We start from the raw sequence: 12,195 nt of genomic DNA, 5'->3' as shown, positions 1-12,195 counted from the left end.
ATAACTGGTTAGGAGAGGGAGGAAGGCACGCCACCTGAATCTTGAGAATATTTGCTGTGGTGGAGGGAATTCAGAGTTCGAAAACTAAGGATTGATTTGGGAAAGACCACTTAGTTCTGTTAAGTCCAAGCTATCAGGCGTTTGCAAATGAGACCTGAATTAGAGTGCAACTAAAATAGAGGTGGGGGGTGGGGTGGAGACAGCCATAGAAAATTTTGAATTTTTAATACTTAAGAGTAGTTCCAAGCTTTATCGTCTAAGGTCTTTTTTCCTTTTTTAACAGCTTCTAATATTTTTGAGATCTTCGTGCAGCATACAGTCCATCCAAAGTATACGATCAGTTGCCTACAATATCCTCACATAGTTGTGCAGTCATCATAATGATCAATTTTAGAACATTTGCATCACTCCAGAAAGAAAAAAACCATCCCATACCCCCTAACCCTCCCTCTCATTGACCGCTAGTATTTCTGTCTACCCAATTTATTTTACCCCTTATCCCCCCTTTTTGTTTTTATTTATCTTTTAATATTTTTAATGAGAAATCTTCCATTACATGTTGTACAATCATTGGCTCACAATATCATCACATAGTTTTAAAGCATCAATTTAAAACAGTATAGCAGTTTGTACTCCAAATATGGAAAAATCCAGGGCTTTGCAGAACTTGTATTCCCTTAGTAAGATCAGACCTCAAGCTGTGTTTCTATAACATGACAAAATACTTGCCAAGTATTTAGAGCATTTGTATCACTCCAGAAAAAGAAAAGCTCATACATTCCATACCCCTTAGCCATCTTCTCATTGACTGACTAGTGTTTCCATCTCCCCAATTTGCTTTACCCTTTGTCCCCCCCCTATTTATTTTTGTATCTATATAGTTTTACTCATCTCTCCATACCCTGGATAATAGGAGCATCGGACACAAGCTTTTCACACAGTCAACAGTTAGGTCTTTGTACAGTCTTGAAGAATCAAGTTTAGTGGAACACAGCTCAACAGTTTGTTACTTCCCTCCAGCTACTCCAGTACACCATACACTAAAAAGGGATATCTGTATAATGTGTAAAAATAACCTTCAGGATAACCTCTCAACTGTTAGAAATCTCAGCCATTGACACTTTTTTCTCATTTCTCTCCTCCCCCTTTTGGTGAAGAAGGATTTCTTAATCCCTTGATGCTGGATCCCAGGTCATCCAGGGTTTTCTGTCTCACGTGAGTGGGTGGGCAGTGGTGATTACCACCGCTTTCAAATCTAAAATGCAGATTCGGATTCAGTTTGTAGTGCTGAGAGTTCAGTGTCATCCAGTAGGAGCTGGTGATGAAAATGTATGTTTGTATTGTTGATGTGGTAGTTGCTAGCCACATTATAGCTATTGAGCATCTGACGTGGCTAATGCAATGGAGAAACTGTTAAATTGAAACAACCTCTTAAGGCTACTGACTACAATTTGTTTTTAAATTTTATTTTTGAAACATATCCACATACAAATATTCTTACCATATGATTCCATTCCATACTCACAATATCGTCACATAATTGTATATTCGTTACCATGATCATTTCTTAGAACATTCGCATCAATTCAAAAAAAAAGAAAATGGAAAAAAATTAATACATAGCATACCCCTTACCCCTCCCTCTCATTGATCACCAACCTGACTACAATATTTAATACTGCAAATTTAGGTGATTCTGATGCAGTTGGTTCCTGCTGTTAAAGAAACAATTCGTTAATCAGATTCTTAGCCTAAGATGACATGGGGAAATCTAAGCATGATTAAAAACCTAGGAGCTACGAAGGGAAAGATTAATAAATTTGAACTCATTAAAATTTATATGCGAGACAGAAAAAAAAGGACTATATTTAGTGAAACATTTAAAGAGCACTTATTTTGACAAACGAATAGAAAAAACTAGGCAGAAAGTAAGAACAGGCAGTTGACGGAAGGAATAAATGGGCAATAAACATGAAAATATTCCATCTAGGTAGCAATATGAGAAATGCAAATCAATGAAAATTATATTAGCTGCATTAAAGAAGTGTTGACAAGCATGACAAAAACCTGGAAAAGTAAGTTATTTTTATAAGGCAATCTAACAATGTTGTTTATATATAATTCTGAGCAAATTATTTACTTGTAGGAACCTATGTTAAAGGTACTAGAAAATGTACATGATGTTGCATACAAATAATTTTTTCATTCAAAATTACGCATAATAGCCATTTGAAAAAAAAAAACCTGTTTGAACATTATGCCCTAAAAGTGTATAAGTTAGTCATGATCAACAAAGTAAATTTAAATGTGTGGACAGTTCTATAAAGCATATTAAATAAGCATGAGAAAAATTTTAAGTTCTCTATGGTGTACTTCTGTTGAGAATTTTTTAAAATGGAACTGTATGCATTATGTATATGAAATGTATAGAAAGTGAATGGAATGTATGCAAAATGATTATTTTTCAGGGAGAGTGGGACTCGGAGGTTAGTGGTCAAAAGACAATCATGCACAACTAGAATGTTTTCATGTATAGTAAAAGGGACAAAAACCCCAAAATTGTCAGAAAAGAATATTGGATTTTTGAGGTAGAGTATTTCAGAGTGAGAAAGTTGGAAGTGGTTGTGGCAGTAGGCTGCTTAAGTAAAAAGCTTAAGTAAAAATTAATGTGGAAGTAATTTGGAATTAAGAGGTTAAAGAACTCTGAAGCTAGAGTATCAAATAGATTTACATTCATGGAATTTAAAAGCACCCAAGATGGTTGTCAAGAAATGTGGGAGAGACAAGACATTCCACCAATTACCAGAGTACTGGAAGAATTGGGGACTAAAGTAGATGACATTTGCTCAGAAAGACCCTTAGGGCCCATCTCAACCCAAGCCAATGATGTTTTTGTTTGTTTTACTTTAGACAGTTTTATAAAGTTAAAACTTATAAAGTTGCCTGATTTCAGAAGAGAGGGAGAGGGTTAAGTGTAATTTATTGAGATATATTCACACACCATACAGTCCATCTAAAGTATACAAATCAAAGGTTCACAGTAACATCATGTACATTCATCTCCATGATCATTTTTAGAACATTTGCAATGCTATCGAAAAAGAAAAAAAGGAAAACCCCAAACATCCCATATCTCTTATACCCCTCCCTCTTATTGACCACTAATATTGCACCCTACCCAATTTTAAGACTTAACAATAAAGGTAGGTTAACTAAGACAAAATAGTATTGTCAGAAATAGATATATACGTCAGTGGAACAGAACAAAACAGAAGTAGATCATATAAACAGGGCAAATTTTTTTTTTTCAATGTACAATCATCAAAGATCAGGGCTGCTAGATTACAGTTCAACAACTTCAGGTATTTCCTTCTGGCTATCCTAAAAGCACTAGACACTACAAAGATATCTATATAATGAGTTAGTAGTCATTTGTTAAGTCTTAATTTGTTGGTTTCACCTCAGGATTTTGCTGAGGGCAAACAATGTTAGCAACGGAAAAAGCTCACAAATTTGAGCATAATCTCATGGAGAAGTAGCTCGTATACCCACTTCAGTGACATTGAATAACCCAAGTGTCTGAAAAAAAAAATTACTTGATCTGCTAAAAGGGCAAAAAGATGTGATACATTTCAAAAAGTGACAAAGCTTCAGCTACCTAGAAACAATGTGAAAATCTTTCCTTTGCAGTCTGGATTAAGTGACCTGTCAGTTGTGCGCTTGATGGTTAATGAAACTAATTTGACCAAGTGAAACAAAGCCAAAGTTGTCACGTGTTTGAAAAATACAGCTCCCTGGTTTCAGTATAAAATGTTACTTTTCCTTCAGGTCAAAAACAATTGAGGTCATAGATACGGAGTATCACTGGCTCACAAATGATTACTTTAGGACAAATGACTTTATTTTTTCTTTACTTTCGTCCCCCTTCCCCCTTTTTAATGCAACTGATTCTTTCTAGAATTGTTTTTAAATAATCCAAAACAGTACTTAACCTTTATTAATTTTTTGAGGGCCTTATATCAAACAGACTTTAATGCATGAGATATACAAACTAATGAGTGAATTGGACAGAATCTTAGCATTAGGTCAATAATAATCAGAGCATATATAGGCTATGTGCCAGGCCAGGCATCATTCTAAATACTTCTTTCATTTATTAATCTACTTAATCCTCAAAACAACCCTTTGAGAATATCTTCATTTTATTCCCATTTTATAGATGAGGAAACTGATGTACAAAGATCAAATCATTCCCCAGTGACATACCTAGTAAGTGGCAAAGATAAGATTTTAACCATGATGGTCTGGCCCCAGCGTTGACACTTAAGGAGTATCTTACTCCGTCTATAGAAACTTCTAGTAGCTAAGGGAAGCAAGTGTATGTATGTATGTGTATATACATATATATATATATGGGTCTCCGTTTCCTAACTGGAATACTACAGTGTAATGGAAAGAGCATAGTCGGGGAATCAAAAATGTATAGCCTGCTTTGATTCAACCCCCTGAAATTAACTTTTGACCCCATTCTGCACTGACTGCAATACCTAGTTGCCAAACTCGATTGATTCTTTTCCACCCTTCGCCAAGGTCACCCTACGTTGAGCTTCACGACGATATCACTTCCCTCACCCCCACTCCTGTGGCTGTCACCAGCTCAAGGTCCTATCTAAGGCGCAAGCCCAAGGACAGCCAAAGACAGCCCACGTGCTTCCCGGCAGGAACCCCGCCCTTTTAGTAAACGTAGTTCCGCCAAATAACTCTCTCCAACTGACGTCCTAATGGTCCAATTATGTTTCGTAGCTCCTAGGGTTGCACCTAACCTGAGATGGTCCAATGAAAAAAATAAATTTTAGATTAGCACTAGTTTTACCCAATGGGTGAGAAGCTGGGGGTATATTAACCTATGGAAACAGTGCCGAGAGTGATAAACAGCAATTTGACCCAATGGATGTGCCTACTGCAGATTAGGCCTCGCCCTAACTGCGCGGGAGTTGGCGGCTGGGGCAACTGCGGCACTCAGTCTCCTCCTGTTCTGCGCCATGTTGGGGTTAGTTGGTCGTGTGGCCTCCGCATCGGCCTCGGGGACTTTGCGGGGATTCAGCGCTTCAGCATCGCTAACCCAAGGCCAGCTTTTAGTGCGAGCCGTCCCGGCAGCGCTCCAACCTGGTAAGTGCCTCCCTCTAGGAACTGGGCTTACTTCTGCTGTCCCATGACCTTGAGCAGGGGGCCGATTGTCGTTCGGGCCTAAGGGATCCGTGGTGCTAGAAGGACGCCAGGGGCATCGACCTGCCTTCTTAACATTTGCTCCGGGAAGCTTTTTGCCACCTTTTTGCCGTCCCATTTTGGAGAAAGGGGCGCTGCGTGACTGAAAATTGCGGGCAGGTGCGTTTGACCTTCCCATAGAATGTGGGCACCGAGCTCTAGAATAATGGGGTTTTGTGCATAAGGATGGGAGGGCAGTGCGGTCGCTTTCTTGATTGCTGCACGGTCCTTCCTCTGGACACGCCTTCCGTGCAAGCGGAAAGAGGCCCGACCTGGGCCGAATCCACCTCACCTAGTGGCACAAAGTCGGTCTTCTGATGACCTCTAACCGTACTGACTCCCGCTGTTTCCAATATCTTTCAAACTGTTAGCCAGAGACTATGCGGCGCAAACATCTCCTTCGCCAAAGGCAGGCGCCGCCACGGGGCGCATCGTGGCGGTTATCGGAGCAGTGGTGGATGTCCAGTTTGATGAAGGCCTGCCACCCATTCTGAATGCCCTGGAAGTGCAAGGCAGGGAGACCAGACTAGTTTTGGAGGTGGCCCAGCATTTGGGTAAGTAGAATTTGTCAAGAATAGTAAAGAGCTTGTTTAGCCTTCAAACAAGATGGTCTCCTTTCTATGATGATTTTATCAAAATGACTTTCGTTCTTCTGAGTTTGCTGAAGCCACATGTAGGTTCTGAGAAGGAGTCTTGGTTGACTTAGGGCTTTCATGGCAGCCACACTTCATCAAATATAATGAAGCCGATTTGTTCTTATGTCAGTGCCTTTATCTGACAGGTGAGAGCACAGTGAGGACCATTGCTATGGATGGTACTGAAGGCTTGGTTAGAGGTCAGAAAGTCCTGGATTCTGGTGCACCAATCAAAATTCCTGTTGGTCCTGAGACCTTGGGGAGAATCATGAACGTCATTGGAGAACCTATTGATGAGAGAGGTCCCATTAAAACCAAACAGTAAGACTCCTTCTGCGGCATCTGCAAGCAAAGGGACTGCTTTTTCTTGAAGTTTTATACATTAAAGTGACAGTGAGTAGTATAACAGAATTTCCCTGCAGAGAATATTGACAAGGTTGGTAGTAGGCAATTATAATCACAGTACAGTTTCTTCCAAAGAAATTCCAGATGTGGGAAGTTGTAATTTGACAGGAACTTGCTACCCAGGACCCCAGTTGATTGTAAGTGAATGGCTCTGGTTTGGGGGTCTCCAAAACTTGCAAGTCTTTGTATTCCTTAGTACATGAAGAATAGATTAGGGCTCAGTAAAAAAAAAAAAACTTAATGACAGTTAACCTTGTCAAAGAGTGGGCTTTTTGCATCTTGAGATAATGGAGTCCTCATTGCAGAATGTTAGGTTAAAAGCTAGGTGACAGCTTGTTTTGAATGTTACATGAAAGGGGAGGTGAGAGTGTGAATAAAGGGCTTGGGAGTTGAGAAGTTTTGAGTTTGAGTTTAAGATTTCAGTTGCTTTCAACAAAGTGAAGAGACACTTCTTTACAGGTTTGCTGCTATTCATGCTGAGGCTCCTGAGTTCGTGGAGATGAGTGTTGAACAGGAAATTCTGGTTACTGGCATAAAGGTTGTGGATCTGCTGGCTCCCTATGCCAAGGGTGGCAAAATTGGTAAGTTTAGTGGCGGGTACATATTTTCTAAACCTAACATGGGAGGAAATTTTATGTTGTGAGTGGGTATTGAGACCTATTCTTCACTGATGAGTAACTTCTGACTTTCGTTCTTCTGAGTTTGCTGAAGCCAGATGCTATTCCTGAGAAGGAAAAAGATGGGGAGAGAGAAGTGTGTGTGTGTGTGTGTGTGTGTTTAAGTTTGCTTATTTGGGAGTGCATAATTCTTACATATTTCTTCTCAACCTTGGCCAGGCCTTTTTGGTGGTGCTGGAGTTGGTAAGACAGTACTGATCATGGAATTAATCAACAACGTTGCCAAAGCCCATGGTGGTTATTCTGTGTTTGCTGGTGTTGGTGAGAGGACCCGGGAGGGCAATGACTTGTACCATGAAATGATTGAGTCTGGTGTTATCAACTTAAAAGATGCTACCTCCAAGGTGAGCACTGAGCTGATGTGCCAGGAAACTGTTGACTAGGAAGCAATATTTATGTTCCAGCAACAGTTAGAGTCCTGGAACCAACAGAGAAAATTCCAGTCAGTATTGCCTCCCTTTCCCCAACTTCTGCATTGATGCACGTTTTCTTTGCTTTTTGACATTAGATAATATTTCTAGACTTTCTTTTTGGTAGGCCCATCATATGAAAGCTGGTGGGGGCAAGGTTGGAAGTAGTTAGATAACCCTATTTTGTGCCTTTCACTTGCAGATATTTATTTCCTTCCTACTATAGGGATTTTGCCTCGGTGATATAAGAAATCATCTGTCTTTTGTGTTGCTTTGAATCTCTAATAGGGAAAAGAGATTGGAGACCAAAAGCGGTGGCATTTTCTGAGAAGGAGGGCTAGTGGTAGTTTCTCTCTTTGATTTGGGGATTTGGGGCATGTGATTTTCATTCTCCTCTGCCAGGTTTTCTGAGTTGTGTGTGACTACTGCAGGTAGCGCTGGTGTATGGTCAAATGAATGAGCCACCTGGTGCTCGTGCCCGGGTAGCTCTGACTGGACTGACTGTGGCTGAATACTTCAGAGACCAAGAAGGTCAAGATGTACTGCTGTTTATTGATAACATCTTTCGCTTTACCCAGGCTGGCTCAGAGGTAAGAGGGAAGGCTTGAGAAGACATGGCTTATTTGAACTTTTCAATAACACAGATGAGGCTAAAGATACAACACCTAAAGATCTTTGTACTTACCTTTTTGTTTGTTTGTTTGTTTAAGGTGTCTGCCTTATTGGGCAGAATCCCCTCTGCCGTGGGCTATCAACCTACCCTGGCCACTGACATGGGTACCATGCAGGAAAGAATTACTACCACCAAGAAGGGCTCTATCACCTCTGTCCAGGTAAGAAAACTGAGGTGGATGAAGGTCTGAGGTATATAAAGGCATGTAAAAAGGCATAAAACCTAGTTAGTTACTTGAATCTCAATTTTCTTTTAACCTGGGGTTTATAAGCTCCTGAACTACTGATGTGCAAAATTCTGTGTATGTATATCAAAGAGCCTAAAAGTAAAACACCTTTCTAAGCAGTTGAAGGTATATGTGTAAATGTAGGTCATAAAGGCAGTTGAAGCCTGAGGGGAGTCTGTCTGGAGGTGCATGGAAACAACATTGAATGTATACTAGATTAATGTACTGCAAATTTTTGAGTGTTTATAGACTATATATAGTAAAATTTTCTTTTAAATGAGACTAAATTTTTCTTAGTGAACTATTACCGTAGTGGCACAAAAAGTTTTTTGTTTTTAAACTCTAGAAGGGGGTGCTATGTGTAATATAGTTAAAGCATAAGACGACCAAAAGGAAGGACAATGGTCATTCTGCTATCATAGCTTGGAGAGGCCAGATAATCTACTCTTTCACTTGGCAGGTGGTAGGGGCAGTAAAAAGGCTCCTTTGAGGGCAGGCCACGGTGGCTCAGCAGGCAAGAATGCTTGTCTTCCATGCCAGAGGATCCGGGTTCGATTCCCAGTGCCTGCCCATGTTAAAAAAATAATAAAAATAAAGGCTCCTTTGAGGTGGATTCTTGAGTGCTAAGATGGCCTGAGATGATGGGGAGTTCAGAAAAAAGGATGGCTTAAGTAGAATCATTTTGGTTCCTGCTGCTCTTCATGGGATCTTGACTCATTTTAGGCTATCTATGTGCCTGCTGATGACTTGACTGACCCTGCTCCTGCTACTACCTTTGCCCATTTGGATGCTACCACAGTGTTGTCACGTGCTATTGCTGAGCTGGGCATCTATCCAGCTGTGGATCCTCTAGACTCCACCTCTCGCATCATGGATCCCAACATTGTTGGCAGTGAGCATTATGACGTTGCCCGTGGGGTGCAAAAGATTCTGCAGGTGAGTATTGCTATGTGGGATCAGTGGCCATAAAGTCATAAAGGCTGCGATTGAGGGACTCTGTTAGTATCAGATTTTTGTTGGTGACTTCTGTGATTTGCTTGGGGGCAACGTAAGATGAGACTAGCAGTTATCAGTGAGTGCTAATGAGGTCTTTTAGGTTTCTGGGTGCTTAGTCTTTGGAATCCAGGTTTTTCTCATAGTACCAGGCAAAGGAATAAAGAGAACAAGACACTGATCTTGGTTGAGGACCTTCATGACCCTGATTTTTTGACTTCCCCTCTGTTAGCTTTTTTTTAGTTGTGCAGTAGCATGTAAGGTACTAAAATGCTTTGTGCAAAGCTCAGTGGTGAATATAAAATGGCATAAACCTCCTTAGTTTTGGCCATATTAAAAGATTATGCCGGAGACTCAGGTTCGATTCCCAGTGCCTGCCCATGCAAAAAAAAATAGGTCTATATATATGTATATGCATATAGTGAATATTGCCTCAGGCCTCTGTTATCTTTTTTTTCCCCTAGGACTACAAATCCCTTCAGGACATCATTGCAATTCTGGGTATGGATGAACTTTCTGAGGAAGACAAGTTGACTGTGTCCCGTGCACGGAAAATACAGCGTTTCTTGTCTCAGCCGTTCCAGGTTGCTGAAGTTTTCACTGGTCATATGGGGAAGCTGGTACCCCTGAAAGAGACCATCAAAGGTTTCCAACAGATTTTGGCAGGTAGGATTTCGAAAACAAAGCTTTATATAAAATATAGATGCTGAAATGTCTTGAATGCTATCTGTGCTGTGTTCCCATTCTAACAATCATTAAGCCATATAGTTAACACAAGTTTTTTTGTTTGTTTTTGAAAGTACATAGGCTGGGAATCAAACCTGGGTCTCCCATATGTCAGGCAAAAATTCTACCATTGAACTGCCCTTGCACCCCAATACAGGCTTTTTTATTTTTTTTTAAAGCTATTTCCCATCACTTTTGTTTGAAAATACTCTTATCACCTGAGAATCTCTTAAATTATTTGATTCTCTAGCTCCCTTTAATACATCATCCAACATTTAATTAGTTACTCTTCTAAGTGAACTGCAACAGCCTTATAAGGAAGGCACTATTCTGTTTTACACAAGGAAACTATAAGTTAGAAGTTTAAAATAACCTGTTCAAATGTTACCTGGCCAAAGTAGGGAGCAGGTCATCTGGCTCTGGACCATACGTTCTTAATTCCCACTATGTCGTGCTTCCTGGGGAATTTGATTTGTGAGAGAAGTTTATTAAGATTTCTTAGATGGCATGAATTCATCTCATTCTGACTGGTGGCCTCAAGGGGTGAGGAATATATATATATACTACAGAAAGCTGATATCCTTCCACTTCTCACTATCTGGGTTTTTTCCCCCCATTTAGGTGACTATGATCATCTCCCAGAACAGGCCTTCTATATGGTTGGACCCATCGAAGAAGCTGTGGCAAAAGCTGATAAGCTGGCTGAAGAGCATTCGTGAGGGGTCCTTTTGGCAAATGTCCAATGTGCTGTCCCTCTCCTTGCCCCAAATCCAGAAGGCTTCAGTTTTCTGTGTAGGCCATACAAGAGCCTTGATTGAAAATTCTGTCCGAAGAGTATTTAAGGTTTCCAATAAAATATATATCCCTCAGAATTTGTCTGCTTTTCTGGGGAGATAATGTAAACGAAACACTTAACTATTTTCCTTTTCTATAGTTCTGACAACAAAACCAACACTGAAGTTTTTGAGAATAATATTTTTAGAGTGGCCACAAGAAACAGTTTTTAGCACAGATTAGGCTCTAGACCCTGTAACTGGGGTCTCCAGAAAAGAATAGCCATTTCCATGGATTGATTGACAAATGAGTTTTGTGAGGTTTCCTGTAGTTAACATGATTTTATTAGTAGGGCCTTGGCTTTAGCCCATTACAGCATTTGTTAAGAGCAGATTGATTTTTTTGCCTCTTAAATATTGCATTACTCCCTGGTTGTTAAACAAATAGGAAATGGCGATGCACATTTTGAAAGATTAGTAATGATATGTTTAAAAATGAGCCAAACTCCCTACATCTTATCTAGATTTTAATTCTTCAACAAGTCCTGCCTACTCCACTATCTCTTGATATATATTTTGAGCGTGCCTAAACTTGTATGTCTGTGATTTTTTGAGGCTATGCAAAAGGGTATGTTTTATACCCTTGAGGCCTAGCCTGTGCTTTGCTCAGATCCCTTATTTGAATTCTTGAGACAGTTGGTTACAGGGCAATAGCAATTTTTAAGAGTTTCCTGGGCTGAACTAAATAATGGAATTAGGTCCGTTCCCCTTCACTTTAGTCCACTGAGAGGTGCAGGCTCGGAAGGAGCACGCTTATCAGTATAAAACAAGTGCCTGCTGTGGTGCAAGGTCAAATTAGAGACTCCCAGTGTTCTTTGGAGCTCAAAGGCTTCTTACTGCCCTCTGGTGGAAGGACTGGAGACTGCAAGAGTTGATCTCACCATTTTGAAATCCATGAGGGCCATTTGCTGGGATGTGGTTCTCTGCTAATGACTGTTTACAAACCAGCTGGGGCTTTTGTCCTGAGGAGGAGCTGCATCTATAAGCTCCACCCCTCTGGGGCATTCAAGCTCTGGCTGGGTGGGAGTAGGGTGGAGACAAGTTTAGCTCCCAGTTCAGAGGCCCCTGGGGGCTGAAATTTGGGGAGGGATCTTGGGAGGGAAGCCAGGGGTGGAGTAGGTAGGGGCCTCCAAGCTTCCTCCCATCTGCCTATGACGTCCTTGGCACCAGTCTCTCCTGTGTCATGATCTGGACAGAAGGTGGAGCCCCTGAGCCGCCTGTGTCTGGATGTTTGCTCCTAGAAAAGTATGGATTTTATGAAATGCTGAGTTATGGAGGTGGGGGCACTTCCTCTGGGTCCTGACTCTGAACTCAGGTCAGCCTTTCTGCTTTGTTTTCCCACATCACTAGAT

General features: G+C 40.7%; 1 protein-coding gene and 2 non-coding genes across 3 annotated transcripts; all 3 read left to right on the top strand.

The window, feature by feature from the left end:
- The first annotated feature begins 4,963 nt into the window (after positions 1 to 4,963).
- On the top strand, positions 4,964 to 10,882 carry ATP5F1B (ATP synthase F1 subunit beta). The gene is made up of 10 exons (XM_077111073.1): positions 4,964 to 5,169; positions 5,637 to 5,819; positions 6,047 to 6,221; positions 6,765 to 6,886; positions 7,142 to 7,326; positions 7,824 to 7,982; positions 8,103 to 8,225; positions 9,015 to 9,227; positions 9,749 to 9,950; positions 10,632 to 10,882. The coding sequence occupies exons 1-10, from the start codon at positions 5,043 to 5,045 to the stop codon at positions 10,727 to 10,729; spliced, it is 1,587 nt and encodes a 528-aa protein (XP_076967188.1). The 5' UTR covers positions 4,964 to 5,042; the 3' UTR covers positions 10,730 to 10,882.
- On the top strand, positions 5,880 to 5,954 carry LOC143643049 (small nucleolar RNA SNORD59). Its single transcript, XR_013156090.1, has one exon. It is a non-coding gene; the product is annotated as a small nucleolar RNA SNORD59 (small nucleolar RNA).
- LOC143643047 (small nucleolar RNA SNORD59) lies at positions 6,967 to 7,038 on the top strand. Its single transcript, XR_013156088.1, has one exon. It is a non-coding gene; the product is annotated as a small nucleolar RNA SNORD59 (small nucleolar RNA).
- Positions 10,883 to 12,195: the final 1,313 nt, after the last annotated feature.

This window comes from Tamandua tetradactyla, chromosome 7 (genome assembly GCF_023851605.1).
Source record: "Tamandua tetradactyla isolate mTamTet1 chromosome 7, mTamTet1.pri, whole genome shotgun sequence".
In the NCBI taxonomy this organism is placed as follows: domain Eukaryota; kingdom Metazoa; phylum Chordata; class Mammalia; order Pilosa; family Myrmecophagidae; genus Tamandua; species Tamandua tetradactyla.
Note: the sequence above shows the minus strand (reverse complement) of the source record. Positions and strands in the feature narration are given on the sequence as shown.

Coding starts and splice junctions, on each gene's coding strand:
- ATP5F1B (XM_077111073.1), top strand. CDS start 5,043: ATGTTGGGGTTAGTTGGTCGTGTGGCCTCCGCATCGGCCTCGGGGACT. Junction 5,170..5,636: donor CCCGGCAGCGCTCCAACCTG/GTAAGTGCCTCC, acceptor TCAAACTGTTAG/CCAGAGACTATGCGGCGCAA. Junction 7,983..8,102: donor TTACCCAGGCTGGCTCAGAG/GTAAGAGGGAAG, acceptor TGTTTGTTTAAG/GTGTCTGCCTTATTGGGCAG.